This window comes from Pipistrellus kuhlii, unplaced genomic scaffold, assembly GCF_014108245.1.
Source record: "Pipistrellus kuhlii isolate mPipKuh1 unplaced genomic scaffold, mPipKuh1.p scaffold_m20_p_18, whole genome shotgun sequence".
Classification (NCBI taxonomy): domain Eukaryota; kingdom Metazoa; phylum Chordata; class Mammalia; order Chiroptera; family Vespertilionidae; genus Pipistrellus; species Pipistrellus kuhlii.
The window spans coordinates 8723475-8741319 of record NW_023425493.1 but is presented as its reverse complement, the minus strand read 5'-3'; the positions used below and the strand labels follow the sequence as shown (position 1 = coordinate 8741319).

Genomic DNA, 17845 nt, shown 5'->3' with positions numbered 1-17845 from the left:
CTCTGTGTATTTTTTTAAAAATATATTTTATTGATTTTTGTACAGAGAGGAAGAGAGTTAGAAACATCAATGAGAGAGAGTCATCGATCAGCTGCCTCTTGCACACCCCCTACTGGGGATATGCCTGCAACCAACATACATGCCCTTGACCGGAATCGAACTCTGGGCCCTTCAGTCCCCAAGCCGACGCTCTATCCATTGAGCCAAACCAGTCCCGGCCACTCTGTGTATTTTTTAGTAATATTTGAAATTTTACAAATTTATATTTATATGCTACTTATATAATAAAAAGTTATAAAAGGTAATCTATATATAACCGTATAAAATCTTAAAAGAAAACTGATTAATAAAATAAGACAAAGGGGAAAAAAACTAGAAAATGGTCACTTCATGGTTAAAAGGATGTTAATTTGCAATGAGTTCTGACAAATCAACAAAGAAATTTTAGAAACCTAATAGAAAAATGAGCAAAGAACATGATTAAGTCAATGTGGGCCAAATCAAGTTCAGCTTTATTTATAACTAGAGGCCCGGAGTGTGAAATTTGTGCATTGGGGCGGGAGGCATCCCTCAGCCCCAATTGAGAGAGGGCACAGGCCAGGTCAAGGGAACCCACCAATGCATAATTGGGGCTGGGGAGGGATGTGGGATGTTGGCCAGCTGGGGAGGGACCATGGGAGGGCTCCAGGGCATGTCTGGCCCATCTAGCTCAGTCCTGATAGGCCAGACTCCAGCAGTAGGCTAACCTACCAGTTAACAGTCTGCCTTCTGGTGTTCAGTGCATGTCATAGTGAGCAGTTAAGCAGCCTTAGCATATCATTAGCATATTATGCTCTGATTGGTTGAACAGATGACTGGACAACAAGACACTTAGCATATTAGGCTTTTATTATATAGGATCAAAGAAATGCAGATTAAGACATGACATTATTTTTTACTCTTCACCTTATTAAGTTCTTAACAATGTAAGAAGAATAAAGAGTTACTGAACCTGCTCGACGTTTAGTTGTTTTAGTAGTTGTGGTTGGAACAGTTGTGGTTGGCTTGTGACCTAGAAAAATAAATTTGATTACATTCACCAGCTTTATTTATACAAAATCAGGGATTTAATTTGATTTTTGATTTTTGAAAAGTGATTATTTCTCTAAATGAAAAATACACATCATTTCCTATCTTTACAATTTTACTTTTGGGAAGTTACTGAAATACATATAGATTTAAGTATATATGAATTTTGCATGAGAATACTCATTATAGCTTTGTATTTTAGAATGGACATCCTAGAAATTAACTAATAAAAATCACAGAAATAATATAACTGGTTTGGCTCAGTGGTAGAGCATTGGTCTGTGGACTGAAAGGTCCCGGTTCAATTCCGGTCAAGGGCATGTACCTTGGTTGCGGGCACATCCCCAGTAGGGGCTGTGCAAGAGGCAGCTGGTCGATATTTCTCTCTCATCAACGTTTCTAGCTCTCTATCTCTCTCCCTTCCTCTCTGTGAGAAATCAATAAAATATATTTTAAAAAAATAATATATTCAAAATAAACATATATCTTTAAAAACTTACCATCCAATTAGAATCAGACCACAGAATTCTTATCCTTTTGCTTTGTATTTTGCATTTTAGAACAATTATCCTCAATCTACCTTCTCATTATTATATGTTGCTATTGATCCTTTTTATATAGTTTTCTCCAATTATATAAAATGGTAGTACCGTGAGGAATTTTGATTTTTAAGAAAAGTTCCCTGTAATTTATCTTCCTTATAACCATTTCCTCACAATCCTCACTTCTTTGAAACACTAAACTGTATTACTGTTTTATAAATCCTTTCTGAAATACTTATGGCCAAGTCTTTTAAAAGAGCATATCAACAAACACAGTATCCCACAGTGCATATCCTGACTAGGACCATGTGAGCAAACAGGGATAGGGTGTTGAGTATAAAATTCACATGCAACCTTAATGTATCAATCAGTCCACCAAAAAATGATCTTTTCCCCCCTCAAAACCTTTAACACTCAAGTAAGTTACTCAAGGAAACTACCAGGTTCCAGGTACAGAAGGATTCAAAAAAGATCTTCTAATTGTTAACATTCATAATTCCCCACAATCTTTTGAGAAGATTAGGACAACAGGAAATATACAAACACATTAGAAGCCAGTAATTGAAATTTTCTCCAGTTCAACACCCTCATGTTTAATAGGAAACTAAGCCCACAGAAATGATGTTATTGGAATAAGTTGAGCCACATTAGGATATCGTGTGAGGTCTTCCCAGGGTAAAGCTCCTCCTACTAGACGCAGGGGTCCTCAAACTTTTTAAAGTGGGGACCAGATCACGGTCCCTCAGAGAGCTGGAGGGCCGGACTACATGAACTACTAATTCCTACTGTAACACCTTGGCTGCACTCACTGCCCAAAAAACCTGGCGGGCCGGATCAGACTCCTCTGTGGGCCGCATGTGGCCCGCGGGCCATAGTTTGAAGACCCCTGCGAGTATTCCGCATTTGTCTACATGGGTACATTACAAGACCCCCACTGATGCCTGGAAACCTGGTTACTACTGACCCCTATATATGTTACATGTATATCTATCATAAAGTTTAATTTATAAATTAGGCAAGATAAGAGACTAACAACAACTCCTAATAACATGGAATAAGCATAATAATATCCTATAATAAAAATGAGAATATGCCTAAACCGGTTTGGCTCAATAGATTGAGCATCGGCTTGGGGACTGAAAGGTCCCGGGTTCGATTCCGGTCAAGGTTATGTACCTTGGTTGCTGGCATATCACCAATAGGGGGTGTGCAAGAGGCAGCTAATCGATGGCTCTCTCTCATCGATGTTTCCAACTCTCTATCTCTCTCCCTTCCTCTCTGTACAAAATCAATAAAATATATATTAAAAAAATGGGAATGTGTTCTCTCCCTCTGAAAATATGTTATTGCTTTCCGTTATCCCTTCTTCTAGTGGTGATGTGAGATGCTGCAGTGCCTGTGTGATGAGAAAAAGTGAGGTGAAGACACTGAAACAAGAGATGATTTTCTTGGCCTGGGTGATAAATAGTGGGACAGTGTGATATTTCATCATGTTATTCAGGATGGCATGTAATTTAAAAGTTATGAATTACTTATTCCTGGATTTCCCACTTAATCTTTTCAGGCCACGGTTGTGGGTAACTGAAACCACAGAAAGTGAAGCCATAGATAAGTGGTGACTACCATGTTTCTCTTGTCTCTCCTTTCTGCTGAAAACGAAGGGAAGCCAGAGACAGCAGCACTTACATCAGGAAGACAGTTTGTTCCCTAATAGCAAAATCATCTCCTAAGTCTTCAGGAGAGCCAGCAGTCTATATAAGAAGTCCTCCATTTAACTTCATTACTTAAGGACTTCTCCTGCCTTTCCATTGCTAGGAATTTTGCCTCTATTGCCAAATAAAAATGCCCAGCAAAGAGAAAAAGAATAATTCTAGGAGGGAGTAAGAGGTAAGGTGGTTGTTCTAGAGACAGCAGAAATTTCCCAGTTCATCAAACGAATGAAACTGGGAGTAGTCTGGGAAATACATCATCATCCTAGGTCACAAAGACACCTTGTGAAGGTGCCAACAGGTCGATTTAAGAATAATAAAATGGCTAAGTTGATGACATAGGAAACGTACGTATTAAGAACAAAAGCCTCGGACCTTCCTTTTCACTAACATTAATTGGAATGATGCTCTAAGTCAGAAATAAGTTTCCTTTAAGAGCTTCTATAAGCTGGGCCTTGTGCTAGCTGCTTAAAAAATGTCCCATTTTAACTCTACTATCGACCAGTGAGGAACACATTCAATTATCTTATATGTAAGTAAACACTTTCAAGGTTTACATAACATGTCCAAGCTGGTTGTGATGTTGCAGACTGTGGCAGATAGTGGAAGGATCATGAAGTATAGCACCTAGAATGGCTGTGAATATGTTTTTCCTCCTTTCATTACTAAAAAGGATGAATGAGTGTAAATCACCAGATAAAGGATTGCCAAAAAAAAAAAAAAATTGCCAGGTTTTAAATAATATAAGCAGAAAGTTCTTCAACCTGAGGAACTGGTAGTTGTGCTGGAAGCTTTGTTAGTTGCTCCTACAAAAAAAATAACAACAATGAAATGAATCACTTTGAAATTATTACATTTTGAAATTCATATGAATTATGCCTGTAGATTCTTTTTAGTTGAAGGATTGCCAAAAAAAAATTTGCCAGGTATTAAATAATATAAGCAGAAAGTTCTTAAACCTGAGGAACTTGATCTTGTGCTGGAAGCTTTGGTAGTTGCCTCTACAAAAAATACCAACAATGAGAGAATCACTTCGAAATTATTACATTTTGAAATTCATATGAATTATGCCTGTAGATTCTTTTTAGTTAAAGGATTGCCAAAAAAAATTGCCAGGTATTAAATAATATAAGCAGAAAGTTCTTAAACCTGAGGAACTTGACCTTGTGCTGGAAGCTTTGGTAGTTGCCTCTACAAAAAATAACAACAATGAGAGAATCACTTCGAAATTATTACATTTTGAAATTCATATGAATTATGCCTATAGATTCTTTTTAGTTGAAGGACTGCCAAAAAAAAAATTGCCACATATTAAATAATATAAGCAGAAAGTTCTTAAACCTGAGGAACTTGATCTTGTGCTGGAAGCTTTGGTAGTTGCCTCTACAAAAAATAACAACAATGAGAGAATCACTTTGAAATTATTACATTTTGAAATTCATATGAATTATGCCTATAGATTCTTTTTAGTTAAAGGCTTGCCAAAAAAAATTGCCAGGTATTAAATAATATAAGCAGAAAGTTCTTAAACCTGAGGAACTTGATCTTGTGCTGGAAGCTTTGGTAGTTGCCTCTACAAAAAATAACAACAATGAGAGAATCACTTCGAAATTATTACATTTTGAAATTCATATGAATTATGCCTATAGATTCTTTTTAGTTGAAGGACTGCCAAAAAAAAAATTTGCCAGGTATTAAATAATATAAGCAGAAAGTTCTTAAACCTGAGGAACTTGATCTTGTGCTGGAAGCTTTGGTAGTTGCCTCTACAAAAAATAACAACAATGAGAGAATCACTTTGAAATTATTACATTTTGAAATTCATATGAATTATGCCTATAGATTCTTTTTAGTTAAAGGGTTGCCAAAAAAAATTGCCAGGTATTAAATAATATAAGCAGAAAGTTCTTAAACCTGAGGAACTTGATCTTGTGCTGGAAGCTTTGGTAGTTTTGCCTACAAAAATAAATAACAACAATGAGATGAATCACTTTGAAATTATTACATTTTGAAATTCATATGAATTATGTCTGTAGATTCTTTTTAGTTAAAGGATTGCCAAAAAAAATTGCCAGGTATTAAATAATATAAGCAGAAAGTTCTTAAACCTGAGGAACTGGATCTTGTGCTGAAAGCTTTGGTAGTTGTGCCTACAAAAAAAATAACAACAATGAGATGAATCACTTAGAAATTATTACATTTTGAAATTTATATGAATTATGCCTGTAGATGCTTTTTTAAGGGAGAAATTCCCATGCTTCAATTTATTCTGAAAAATAAAAAGATTGCTATATATTTTGACTCACAAGAAATGCCAGAAATGTAGACACCTATGTGTTATACATAATGTATTAAGACCCTATGATAACATACATTTGATGTCATACTCTGCCATGGAAATGAATGTGAGACAAAGTTAATTCAAAAAACTTTCTTTTCAGTTGTTCCGTATCATTGCTATTGAAGGGCAAAGAAATAAAAAATCTAAACAAAAAAGACAAAAAGACCCCCTTTTTACCTTTAACAATACATTTTGGGATCTCTGGCTTCCAAGTGTTGTCAGCTCCACAGACAATAGTGTTGCTGCCTTCTAGCTGAAATCCCTCATTGCATTCGAATGTAACCTCTGCTTTGTATAGAAATTTTTTTTCCAATCCGGACACCACTCTTCCATTCTGGACTACTGGAAAGTTACATTTGACCACTGGTAAGTGAAGAAAGTCCAAAATTAATGGGAAGTGTTTCAACAGTGGAAAGAAAAACTAGTGCAAACTAGTACCTTCCCCTGGGAACAAACAGGCATATGCTAATTTCCCTTTAACAGTAAGGCAGAATGCTAATTTAAAAAGTACTTTATTTGTTTATTAAATAAGTATTTAAATTAATTGATTTTTTTTTTTTTTTTTTTTTTTTTTTTTTTTACAGAGAGAACACGGGAGACAGACATAGAAACATTCCTGAGGGTGAAACATTGATCAGCGGCCTCTTGCACACCCCCTACTGGGGATCAAGCTCAAAACCCAGGCATGTACCCAGGAATGGAACCATGACCTCCTGATTCATAAGTCAATGAGCCACACAGCCAGGCCTATTTGTGCATTTTAATTCCAGGTAAATAGATACAGAGATATCGAACAACCCTTTCTCACCTAGAACAGACTGTCATTATAGATGATTGTGTTCCTATATGTTTTTCCATTACTGACAAGTTTTGAAAAGGCCTGATTACCACATACAATTTTCAGGTAAATTCAAAAGCAAGTTTTGATGCTCTTAAAAAAAAAAAAAAAAAAAAAAGATTATCTCTCCCCCCCCCCCCGCCTGAAATTTAGCTGACACTGACTTATCGATAGTATCCTGATCTAGAAAGGCAGGAAAGGCTCTTGTATGAAGATAATGCTTGAGCTCAAGGTAAAAAGTTGAAAAGAAGGTAGCCATGAAAACATATGCAAAGAGAAAGTTATCAGGTATCAACAACATGTAAGAACTGGGATGTGTGAGAAATAGAAAGGCCAGTGAACTTGAGGTCATGTTTTCCAAATATTTTGGACTGAAACTCAGAGATCAAACCCCACATTTTATATTGAAATCTCACAGCTCTGAGATAAAGGTAAAACTTAATAATTAGCCTTCATACCCATGGACTCAGGTATTCCCCATTCTGTTCTACTTCTTTCAAAGTAAAGTGTGGGGCAGGACCCTCTGGATTGATTCCAGGATCTAGAAATTGGAAAAATCAAAAACAACAAAACAAAACACTGGGCTGGGCAGTACATACAAGAAAACACCTTCTGAGATGAAATCTGAGTGATCATAGGGTCCATAAGGCAATGCTTTTAAACCAGAAGAGTGCACTTCCTCCTCGCCTGGGGACCTGAATCAGGATCTTTGCCCCCTGAAGAACTTCCTTTAGCAACTCTGGTAGTGCAGGCAGGGTGGTGACAATCTTTTTTTTTTTTTTTTTTTAAATATATTTTATTGGTTTTTTACAGAGAGGAAGAGAGAGGGAAAGAGAGTTGGAAACATCGATGAGAGAGAATCATCAATCAGCTGCCTCTTGAACATCCCCTACTGGGGATGTGCCCGCAACCAAGGTACATGCCCGGGACCTTTCAGTCTCTAGGCCTATGCTCTATCCATTGAGCCAAACTGGTTTTGGTTTCGGCAAATCCTCTTAGCTTTTATCTCAAAACCTTTGTTGTTTATTCTCACCTGAGGACATGTTTTTATTGACTTTAAACAGAGAAGGAAGAGAGATGGGGAGAGAAAAGGGAGAGAGAAGAGAGAGAATGTAAGGAGTACATATCCCTATCTCATTTCAATCTCAATGAGAAATAAAGTGTAATGTCAGCTGTGTGATTCTTGTAGGTGCTTTTATGAGGTTGAGTGAGGTCCCTTCTATTCCTAGTTGACTCAGTGTTCTGTCAAATGCCTGTTTAGTCCCTCCCATTGCATTTACTTGGAGAGTTTGTGTAGAGCAGCTATTGTTAATACTGAAATGATGGTACAATCCCTAGTGATGGCTGGGGCCTGCACTTCTCTTTGTGTGATTTAAGTGTCACATTTCTTGGCATAAAGTTGTACATGTTATTTGCTTATTGTCATTTATTTATTTATTTATTATTTTTTCTTAATATAATTTTTGATTTTTCACAGAGAGGAAGAGAGAGGGACAAAGAGTTAGAAACATCGATGAGAATCATCAATCAGCTGCCTCTTGGCACACCCCCTACTGGGGATGTGCCCACAACCAAGGTACATGCCCTTGACTGGAATCGAACCTGGGACCTTTCAGTCTGCAGGCCAACGATCTATCCATTGAGCCAAACCGGTTTCAGCTGCTTATTGTCATTTAAAAGTATGCAAGATATTTAGAGATGTTCTCTTAAAAAACTTATTTTTTTAAAAATCTTCACTCAGGATATTTTTTTAATTGTTATTTAGAGAGAGTGAAAGGGAAGGAGGAGGGGGAAGAGAGAGTTAGAGAAACATTGATGGGACAATGATTCATCTATTAGTTGCCTTCAGCAGATGCCTCAAGCAGGTAGGAGATTAAGTCTGCAAGCAAAGTACATGCCTTGGATCAGGAATTGATGCTCTAAGCACCACACACTTTTTTCATTCTTGATATTGGTCATTTGTGTCTTCTAGTCATTTGTCAGACTTGCTATAGCTTTATTCATTTTATCGATCCTCCCCAAGAACCATGTGCTGGTTTCAATAATTCTACATTTTTTCAATTTTATTGATTTCTATCTTTATTATTTCTTTCTGTTTTCTTGTTCTGATCCAACTTGCTCTTCCTTTTTAATTCCTTAAAGTGAAAGCTTAGATTCTTGAGCTGAAACTTTTCTATTGTTCCAATATATGTATTTGCTATGAATATTCTTCTAAGCAATGCTTTTGCTGTATTTCACAAATTTTGATATTTCAATATATTGTATTTTCATTAAATTCAAAACACATTCTAATTTCCCTTGTGACTCCTTGTTTTATCCATGATTAGTTAGAAATGTCTTCATAATTTTTAAATATTTAGGGATTTTACAGATATCTTTACTTCTATTTCTATATTCATCCCATTGTAAAGATACTGTACTGTAAATAATTTCAATTTTTGAAATGAAAAAAACGTTTGAAACACATTGCCTAGTAAATGGTACTAAAAAAATGTTACATATGCTAGTATATGGTACTGAAAAAATGTTACATATGGTACTAAAAAAAATGTGTAAAAAGAAGACATATTTTACTGTTTTTCAGTGGTAAATTTTGTTCAAATGTCAAGTACCTGCCAGTGTGTCCTGCTTTAGGTCATGCTCCAATGACTTAGATCTTGTTTTTTAAGTAGAGGTAAACCTCTGAGAAATTTCAAGTTTGTTTCAGACTACAGCAATAAGTGAGTATGGAAGTAAAGCAGGTTACAGTATTGAATATATATATATATTGAATATATATATATTGAATATATATATATATATATATATATATATATATATATATATATATGTGTGTGTGTGTGTGTGTGTGTGTGTGTGTGTGTGTGTTGCAATAAAGCAAAGCACAATTTAAAAAGATATGCCTGCATGTTTTGCCTGGTCTTTATCAATCTTACTGGTGACAGGGTTACTCTTTTACAATTTATTCTACCATTTAGTTGAGCCAGAACTGCCATACTTCTTGTATTATTGGATAAAACTTTCTTAAAACTAGTGTTTTCTGATGCTTTCAAGCCAAAAAATGTAACTCACTCATATACATACTTATTAACAATGCACAAACAGGAATGCCAATGACATGAGGGTGAAGAGTGGGAAACTAGACAAGTAGAGTTGTTTTTTTTTTTTAATTCTATTTGGCACATAAAATTAGATTAGAAACAAATTTAACAGGGGAAACAAGCACATATGGTTAGGAGTTTTGTTTTGTTTTCACTCATTTGCCAAAGTATTTAAAAGTTGGCAAATGTTTCCCCAATATTTATAATGGAGAGGGAGAGCAATGGAAGTGTTATTACCTTTACACTCAGGAGGCTCACCACTCCATTTGTCAAGCTCAACACAGGTAAGCTGTCTCTCTCCAACAAGCGAATACTCATCTGGTCCACCGGAAAGCTTACAACTGTAAGTTACTGTTTCATGGTATACAAATGCAACCTTGTGACTATTGCTGAAATCTCCATTTGGTATTTTTGCAGGTGGTTTACACAAAATCCCTTAAAAAAGGGGAAAAAGAAAGAACAAAAAGGCAAAATAAATAGTAAAAGATTAAGACAGCATTATGCCCTCAAGAAGTTCATTAACATATGATTTCTACATCTAATAGTAAATTCAATATCTATTGGAAACACGTTTCTATTAAAAATGTTATTATCCCAATTCAAACCATCAATAGAGAAATGAAATTTTAGGAGAAACCACCCCCCCCCTTTTTTTTTTAAGTCCCCACAGAAGATAACTGTATGAAAGACTTGTGTGTATCTGTAAGGCCATGCTGCTTTTTCTAATTATGGCAATTTACTGAGAAAATATGATTTAGAAAAACTCAGTGCTAGTTGAGAAATGCTACATCCTTTTCTGAATCAGTGGTTCTCAGGCATACCACGATTTTGTCTTTTCTCATGTCATCCTTAGAGTGTCCAGTGAAATTTTCCAATGCCTTCAGACTCATAATGCAACAGAAAGAATCTGGAGGGCTTCCTATAAGGCAGATACTGAAGCAATTGGAAAAAATGTAAAGTAATGACACTCTTCCCTTTGTTTTGGAAATGTTTGATCTTATGAAAAAAAAATGTTGCATTTGTTAACATGTATTGAGCTTATTGTTCTTAAACATGAAATAACAAGTAATTATTTAAAAAACTTCTCTGCTTTAATCTCAATATAAGGAATATCAATAGCACTAACCCACATGCATAAAATCCTTGTGGGGTCTTAATTGTAATGCATTCAGGGGTCCTCAGGCCATAAAGTTTGAGAGCTGCTGTCAATTCTAAAGACAGAATGTACTTACTTTGACAAGTTGGTACATTATCACTCCATTGCACTTTATCTCCAGAGAGTTCACAATATATAATTTTTGGTCCGAATAAATAATAACTATGTGAGGAAAGAAATGATTATTGTTTCTTTATCAGTTAACAAGAACACATAATAACGAAGAAGCTTTTCTATGGTTGTTTTCTGCACTACCGTAATTGCAGGGAGAAGTTTCTGAAGTGACAGGGATTGAATGTGCTAACTAAATCTGCAATGTAAGGAAATGGAGAGATTCTTCATAAGAACACACATTAGCCTAGAGCAGTGTCTAAATCTGTCATGCCTGACCGCTGTAGCAAGAAATACACATTTCTATGCAACAGGCATTTTGTCAGTAATGCTTGCAGACTTCAATATCCAATCACAACAACTAGATTTAAAATAAGTAAGGCTGAAAATAGAGGACTTCCAGAACACGATCAACTAGATCTCACAGAGTACCACAGAACAAAATACACATTCTCCTAAGCACGCATGGCAAAGCTTCCAGGATAGACCATACATTGAGCCACAATTTAATATGAAATAATCGATAGGTTTTAAAAAGACAGATATCATACAACTAGAGGCCCAGTGCATGAAATTTGTGCAGGAGGGTGGAGGGAGTGGTGTGTCCCTCAGCCCAGCCTGCACCCTCTCCAATCTCTGATCCCTCCAGGAATTTCCGACTGCCTGTGAAGGCCAGGCCCTCAGACATCCCTCTCATAATCCAGTACTGCTAGCTCCCAACTGCTTGCCTGCCAGCCTCCCTGATTGCCCCTAACCACTTCTGCGTGCCAGCCTGATAATCCCCTAACCTAGGGGTGTCGAACTCAATCAGAGAAGGGGCCAAAATCTAAAATCCAGCCTAAATTGCGGGCCGAATGGTTTACTGAACAGTCATAAACTGTCATTGTGATAGAAACGCAGCGGAGTGCAGTGATGACAGCGTGGTGCGGGCCACATTGCAAGGCCTGGCGGGACGGATTTGGCCCACGGGCCTTGTGTTTGACACATGTGCTAACCACTCCCATGCCAACCATATTGAAACCTAACTGCTCCCCCGCCAGCCTGTTTGCCCCCAACCTCTGTCCTCTACCGGCCTGGTCACCCCTAACTGCCCTCCCCTGCAGAGTTGATCACCCCCAATTGCCCTCCCTTGTAGGCCTGGTCCCTCTAAACTGCCCTCCCTTGCAGGCCTGGTGCTTCCCAAATGCCCTACCCTGCTGGCCATCTTGTGTCCATCTAGGGGCAGGATCTTTGACCACAAGGGGGCAGTTATGTTGTGTGTTAGAGTGATGGTCGATATGCATATTGCTCTTTTATTGGAAAGGATGTATCTTCTCTGACTACAATGGGATAAAGTTGTGAAACAAAACCTTCACAGACTAATGTTTTCCTGAAGGAGCAGGTTTCCTGACTAACCATGTGCTCCCCAAAAAAAGGACCAGGTCCTGGGGCATGCAGTCTGAACCACCAGCAGCAGCAGAGACAGATGAAGGCAAGCATTCCCGCCCTCCTGGTTTAATGGGTTCTCTTACAGCTTTGAGGAGGAAGATGTAAGTTATTCTGAAGGAAGTTACATGGGCTACAGAAGGGGGGGCAGAAGAAGGGTAAGTGGGGCTAGTCCTGGGATAGGTGCATAGATGGTAGGAAGAAGTGTTTGCTGCTTTTGAATGGTTTATTGGCAGCAATCGGAAAGGTTGCTGTGTAAGTAGAACGCAGTGAAATCTGGTGGTCAGCTAGCCCTTGCTGAATAGGAGCCATAAGAGCTCTTCTATTCACATGATTCTGAAGTAGCTCAGGAAGTGCATTCAAAGTTTCAACACACATTTCATTAGTTCCTGCCATTTCTCCTGCTAACTGATGAACTCCCTGTCTCTCTTTTTATCCTGCAGCCTACCATGTAGTTTAATGTAGGACCATGTCACCAGGATTATTACATTTTTTAATGACTATGATAGGCTTATGGTTATCATACAATACAATTTTGCTTTCCTTCAAGGTACATTTCTTTCTATTGACTTTACAACTTTTCAGTCTCCATAAAAAGCCCAAGGGTTGGTTGGCTGTAAGTACAACTTGTTCCACATACAGCAAGATGAAAACAACAGAATGGAAATGCTTGAGAAGAAGAGAACCAGACCAAAAATGGGACCAGCAACGTTGACCTTCTTCTTCCAAGGAGCAACTTACTTACTCATCATGACATGTGAAGTGAACTTGTGAGCCAAACTCTATAGTTCCATTCGCGTAGATTACTTCACCATTTGAAGGTTCTCCTATCTTTAGACATGCCTTTTCTAAAAGGAAAATTTTCAAATTTGTTGTTTGTTTTTATCAATGCCAAAACAGATATGAATCAAAATAAAAATTCTACATTGTGCTATTAGAGCAATGGAAATGGTTTGTCTTATTTATCTTTATTACATTTTATTTTACTTATTGGGGTGACATTGGTTCATAAGCTTAGATAGGTAACACGTTTATGTTACACTAGAGGCCCAGTGCATGAAAACTATGCACGGGTAAGGTCCCTCACAGCTGACGGGGGTGGTGGTGGACAGGGGCGGGGAGGATCCCTTCCCCTGGCTGCCTGCCCTATTGCCAACGCCCACCAATGTTTCGTACCTTCCTCTGGTGGTCAGCACACGTATAACTTCTGGTCATTAGAATTCTCCCCAGTAGGGACAATTTGCATATTAGCCTTGTATTATATAGGATGATCTGTATATGGTACCGTCTGATCAGCACCCAAAGTCAAACCATCTCCCATCACATATATGTGGTCCCCTTTACCCTTCCTCCCCCAGACTCTCTAACTCTTCCCTCTAACAATCACCAAACTGTGGTCTGTGTCTACAAGAATTCAGATTTATATCTCACATATGAGCGAAATCATAGGTGCTTAGCTTTTTCTGACTGACTTATTTCGCTTAGCATAATATTCTCGAGGTCCATCCATGCTGCCACGAATGGCCAAACTTAAGATTCACATGGACCCAGAGCATTGATGGCCAAGTTAAAAGTTCTCTGGAGATTTTCAAAGCCTGACAAAGTACATTGTTACCTAAAATGTACATCCACACGAGGAAGCCATCGTGGTAATAATGGAATATGCAAGTCTACAATCTTTAAAGCTATAAAAATGAAAATGAAAATGAAAATGCTGTGTACTTACTTGTGCAAGCCTCCTGGAGAGCAGGTGCCCACGTGCCATCAGTTTGACACTCAACTTCAACAGGAAGAGCAGGAACAATACGCTTGTATCCTGGGCGACACTCATATTGTATTCTTGTCCCAGCAGTATAAGGAGGTCTATAAGGATTCTTTGTTTCTATTGATTGGTATGTTGGTGGGTCATCACAGGATTCTGGGCATGAGAGAATAAGAACAGGAAACTACAGTATTTTCTTTTCCACCAGCCACAGAGTATGGCCTGACAGCAGGCAGGTTGTAGAAAATACGTGGAAGGCCCTTGCTGAGATTTTAAGTGATTGTGCCCAGCTTTTACCAGATGATGAGCTATGCTTGCTTTTAACCACATCCTATTAGCGTTTGGTTTCTTTGGACATAACCTGATTATTCTTTCAACAGTAAATTGAAGACACAGCAGCAATAGTTTGGGTTTCAAATATATTTATAGAGTTGTGCCCTTCCCATTTTTTCTAAGTTCATTTCACACCCAACTCCCTCCCTAAGAAAGCTCCTATAGTCAATAGCCCTCGTTGAGAGTACTCTCCCATGAAACACAAACTGATGAAACTTGTTACTTCGGGCTCAGTCTCCTCCCAGAAGGCAAAGTTCCTAGAGGTCAGGGATCATATGTCTTCTGTTCCTACTACACCCTGTGCCCAGTGTGTGCTCAAGAAATGCTATGGTAGGTGCTGACTTATCAAATAAGGATTGTGTGTTTTAGAGATCAAAATAAATATGGACTAAATATATTAAAATAGATGACTTTGTGTGATATGTTTCACATCAGTGAACTGAGTAAATAAAGGTCAATGAAATGTCAAAATGTATAACTTTCACATTATTTTAAGTTTAATTTATTCTTCTTTCGCTAATCAACGGATCATGCTTGGCCTCAGAGGTTCTCTGAGGTAGCTGTTTAAACTGTGTTACAATATTGCTATGCCATTAAAATTTGTTATTTCTCAGTTTTTGGTAGTTTTTTTTTCTTCCTGGAATAGTACCTTTTTCACTTTGGTCATTCCTCTTCTTTTACATTGACTGTGGGGTTGACAAACTAACAAAGCTGATAGGATTAGTATGAAAGGTAATGTGATGGAGACACATTAAGTAAAGTCCTGAAGGGCTAACAGCATGCAGAGGTCCCTTCTGTAAGATTTAAGATCTAAGAAAGGAGCTAGATCTATGCTGATCCCCGAGGAACCTCTTATGCCCTGGATTGGTCTATGGCAGAGTGATGTGAAACTTTAAAATATATATTTGTATTTCTATCAAATCACAAACACTATGTGACTGTTTTTAAATCCAAAGAGGTAATGTTGGTTAATAACATTATATAAATTTCAGGTGTTACAAAGTTGTAACAGGCCATCTGGAGACTCTACCTGTGAAGTTTAGTCCGTTTCCCTCCCCTCCCTTCACTCCCTCACCTCCCTTCAACCTCCTCACCACTTCCCTTCGCATAAGCACCATCTTGTTCTCTGTAACTGTGAGTTGTGTTGGTTGCTTTTTTTCATTTGTTGCTTTTTTTGTATCCCACAGGTGTGAAATCATAGTTTTTGCTATTTTCCTGATGAAGGCCACTAGAGCTAATAAACTTCCATCTTATGACTGCTTTCGTTCTATCCCATACCTTTTTGTAAGGTTTTGGTTTTATTTTCATTTTTCTCAAGGTAGTTTTGTTTTTCTCTTGGACTTGAATGTTTACTGGCCAGGTAGCTCCTACTGAATATTATTATACTTCGTTTTTCTGGAACTCAGTAGTTATAAAAGAATAGTGGTACCATGGCAACCACAGGCATTTCTGTTATTTACCAGTTACCCAACCCTCTTTTCATTTAGTCTCTTGGGCTGACACCCTTGCCCTACCCCTACCTGAGCATGTGGGCAGCAGGAGCTGTAGGGCCAGCAAAAGAATCCCCAGGAAGCCCCAGGAAGAGGGACTCTCCGGGCAGGGGGAAGATGCCCTGCATGGCTGGGAAGACACCTTCATTTTCCCCACCTCAGAGGGAAAGCTCAGGGACTGTGAGTAACTTGCCTTTTTGAGGGCAGCTCCTGGATGCAATAATCCCCAGAAGGTGTCACCTGCATGATGGCATGTGGGCGTGGCCTGAGCATTTCCAGCGGAGGGGGCGGGACTAATGGCCATCTGCGGGGCGGAGCCTCCGCACCTGGCTGTGCTTTAACCTTGAAGGGAATGGAGCAAAGCCTGGTCCACATCTCACCTCCCACCAGCCTCCTGCTGGCTGAACTGGCAATAGTTCCCACCTGTGGCAATAAAGGCCACAAATTTGAACACAATTTAGGTGAAATAACGTGTTAAGCCTCCAGCCAGATCATTCTTCACATGAGATGTTGGCCCAGGCCTCACTGAGAAGCCAGCATATAGTTCGGGAGGAGCAGGTGTGGTGGGGGCAGAGGGGCAGAGGAAGACTAGTGTGTCCAAATATTGGGGAGCTTAAGAGTTTTCTTTGCCCTAGCTGGTTTGGCTCAGTGGACAAAGCGTGGGCCTGCGGAGTGGGGAGGTAGGGGGAGGGGTGCGGGGGTCACGCGTTTGATTCTGGCCAGAGGCACATTCCCAAGTTGCAGGGTTGATCCCCAACGGGGGACATGCGGGAGGCGGCCAATCAGTGGTTCCCTCTCATCATTGATGTTTTGATTTCTTCCTCTCTGGGAAAAAAAAAAAAAAAAAAAAAAAAAAAATATATATATATATATATATATATATATATATATATATATATATATATATATATGTTTTCCTTGGGGAAAAAAGCTATACTTTGGGTTTATTCTCTTGAGACAGCTCCTCCCCACCTTCTGATCAGTTCCACCCAAGGAGCCTGCACAGAGCGATGCTTAGCCGCCACCCTTACAGGGTCTGCCTTAGCTCTCCCAGCGCTGGGACCTGGCATTGCTTTCTGCTGCTTGTTTCAAACTCCTCACTGTGTGTTCTGAGGACCCACGGCCTTGGAGGCTGGTCTCCTGTGGCTGCGGTAACAAGTCACAGCAGACTGGGAGGCTCAGTGTCTTCCGGCCTCTAGAAACAATGCTACAGCCTGGGCAGCTGGTAAATAACAGAAATGCGGTCCTCACAGCTCAGGAGGCTGGGAAGCCCAAGATCCAGGCCCTGGCAGTGCGGGCATCTAGTGAGAGCCAGCTTTGTGGCTCATGGGCAGTGCCTTCTAGCGGTAAGTTATGTGGTAGAGGGCTGAGGGCCTTTCCTGGGATTCTTTCATAGGGACACTAATCCCATTCATATGCTCTCTGACCTAGTAACTTCCCAGTGGCCCCACCTCATAATGCCATCACCTTCAATATTAGGATTTAAAATATATATATTATTGTAAAAAAATCAGTAAATATATATATATGTATATATATTTTTTACTAATTTTTTTACAGAGAGGAAGGGACAAGATAGAGAGTTAGAAACATCAATGAGAGAGAAACATCAATCAGCTGCCTCCTTCACACTCTCTACTTGGTATGTGCCTACAACCAAGGTACATGCCCTTGACAGGAATCGAACCTGGGACCCTTGATTTCGAAGGTGTATGCTCTATCCATAGAAGCCAAACCGGTTAGAGCAGAGGGTAGGATTTAACACAGGAATTTGGAGGAACACAAACGGGCACACAGTGTCTCAAAACAACACACATTTATTCTTTTCGTTCTGGAGGTCATAAATCAGAAATCCGGTTCACTGGGTGGAAGTGAAGGTGTGGGCTGGACCACCCTCACCAGGGGGGCTGGGCGAGAAGCAGTTCCCTTGCCTTTTCCAGCTTCTGGAGCTGCATTCTTTGCTTTTTGG

At 39.0% G+C, this 17845-nt stretch overlaps 1 protein-coding gene across 1 annotated transcript in view; it reads right to left on the bottom strand.

The window, feature by feature from the left end:
- The window catches only part of LOC118721253 (C4b-binding protein alpha chain), a 230715-nt gene that overhangs the window by 126331 nt on the left and 86539 nt on the right, over positions 1-17845 (bottom strand). The window contains exons 7-10 of the mRNA XM_045583091.1: positions 14018-14209; positions 13037-13139; positions 10832-10917; positions 9837-10034 (exon numbers count right to left, since the gene is read on the bottom strand). Of these exons, the coding sequence (XP_045439047.1) occupies positions 9837-10034; positions 10832-10917; positions 13037-13139; positions 14018-14209 (579 nt within the window). The remainder of the gene's footprint in view (positions 1-9836; positions 10035-10831; positions 10918-13036; positions 13140-14017; positions 14210-17845) is intronic.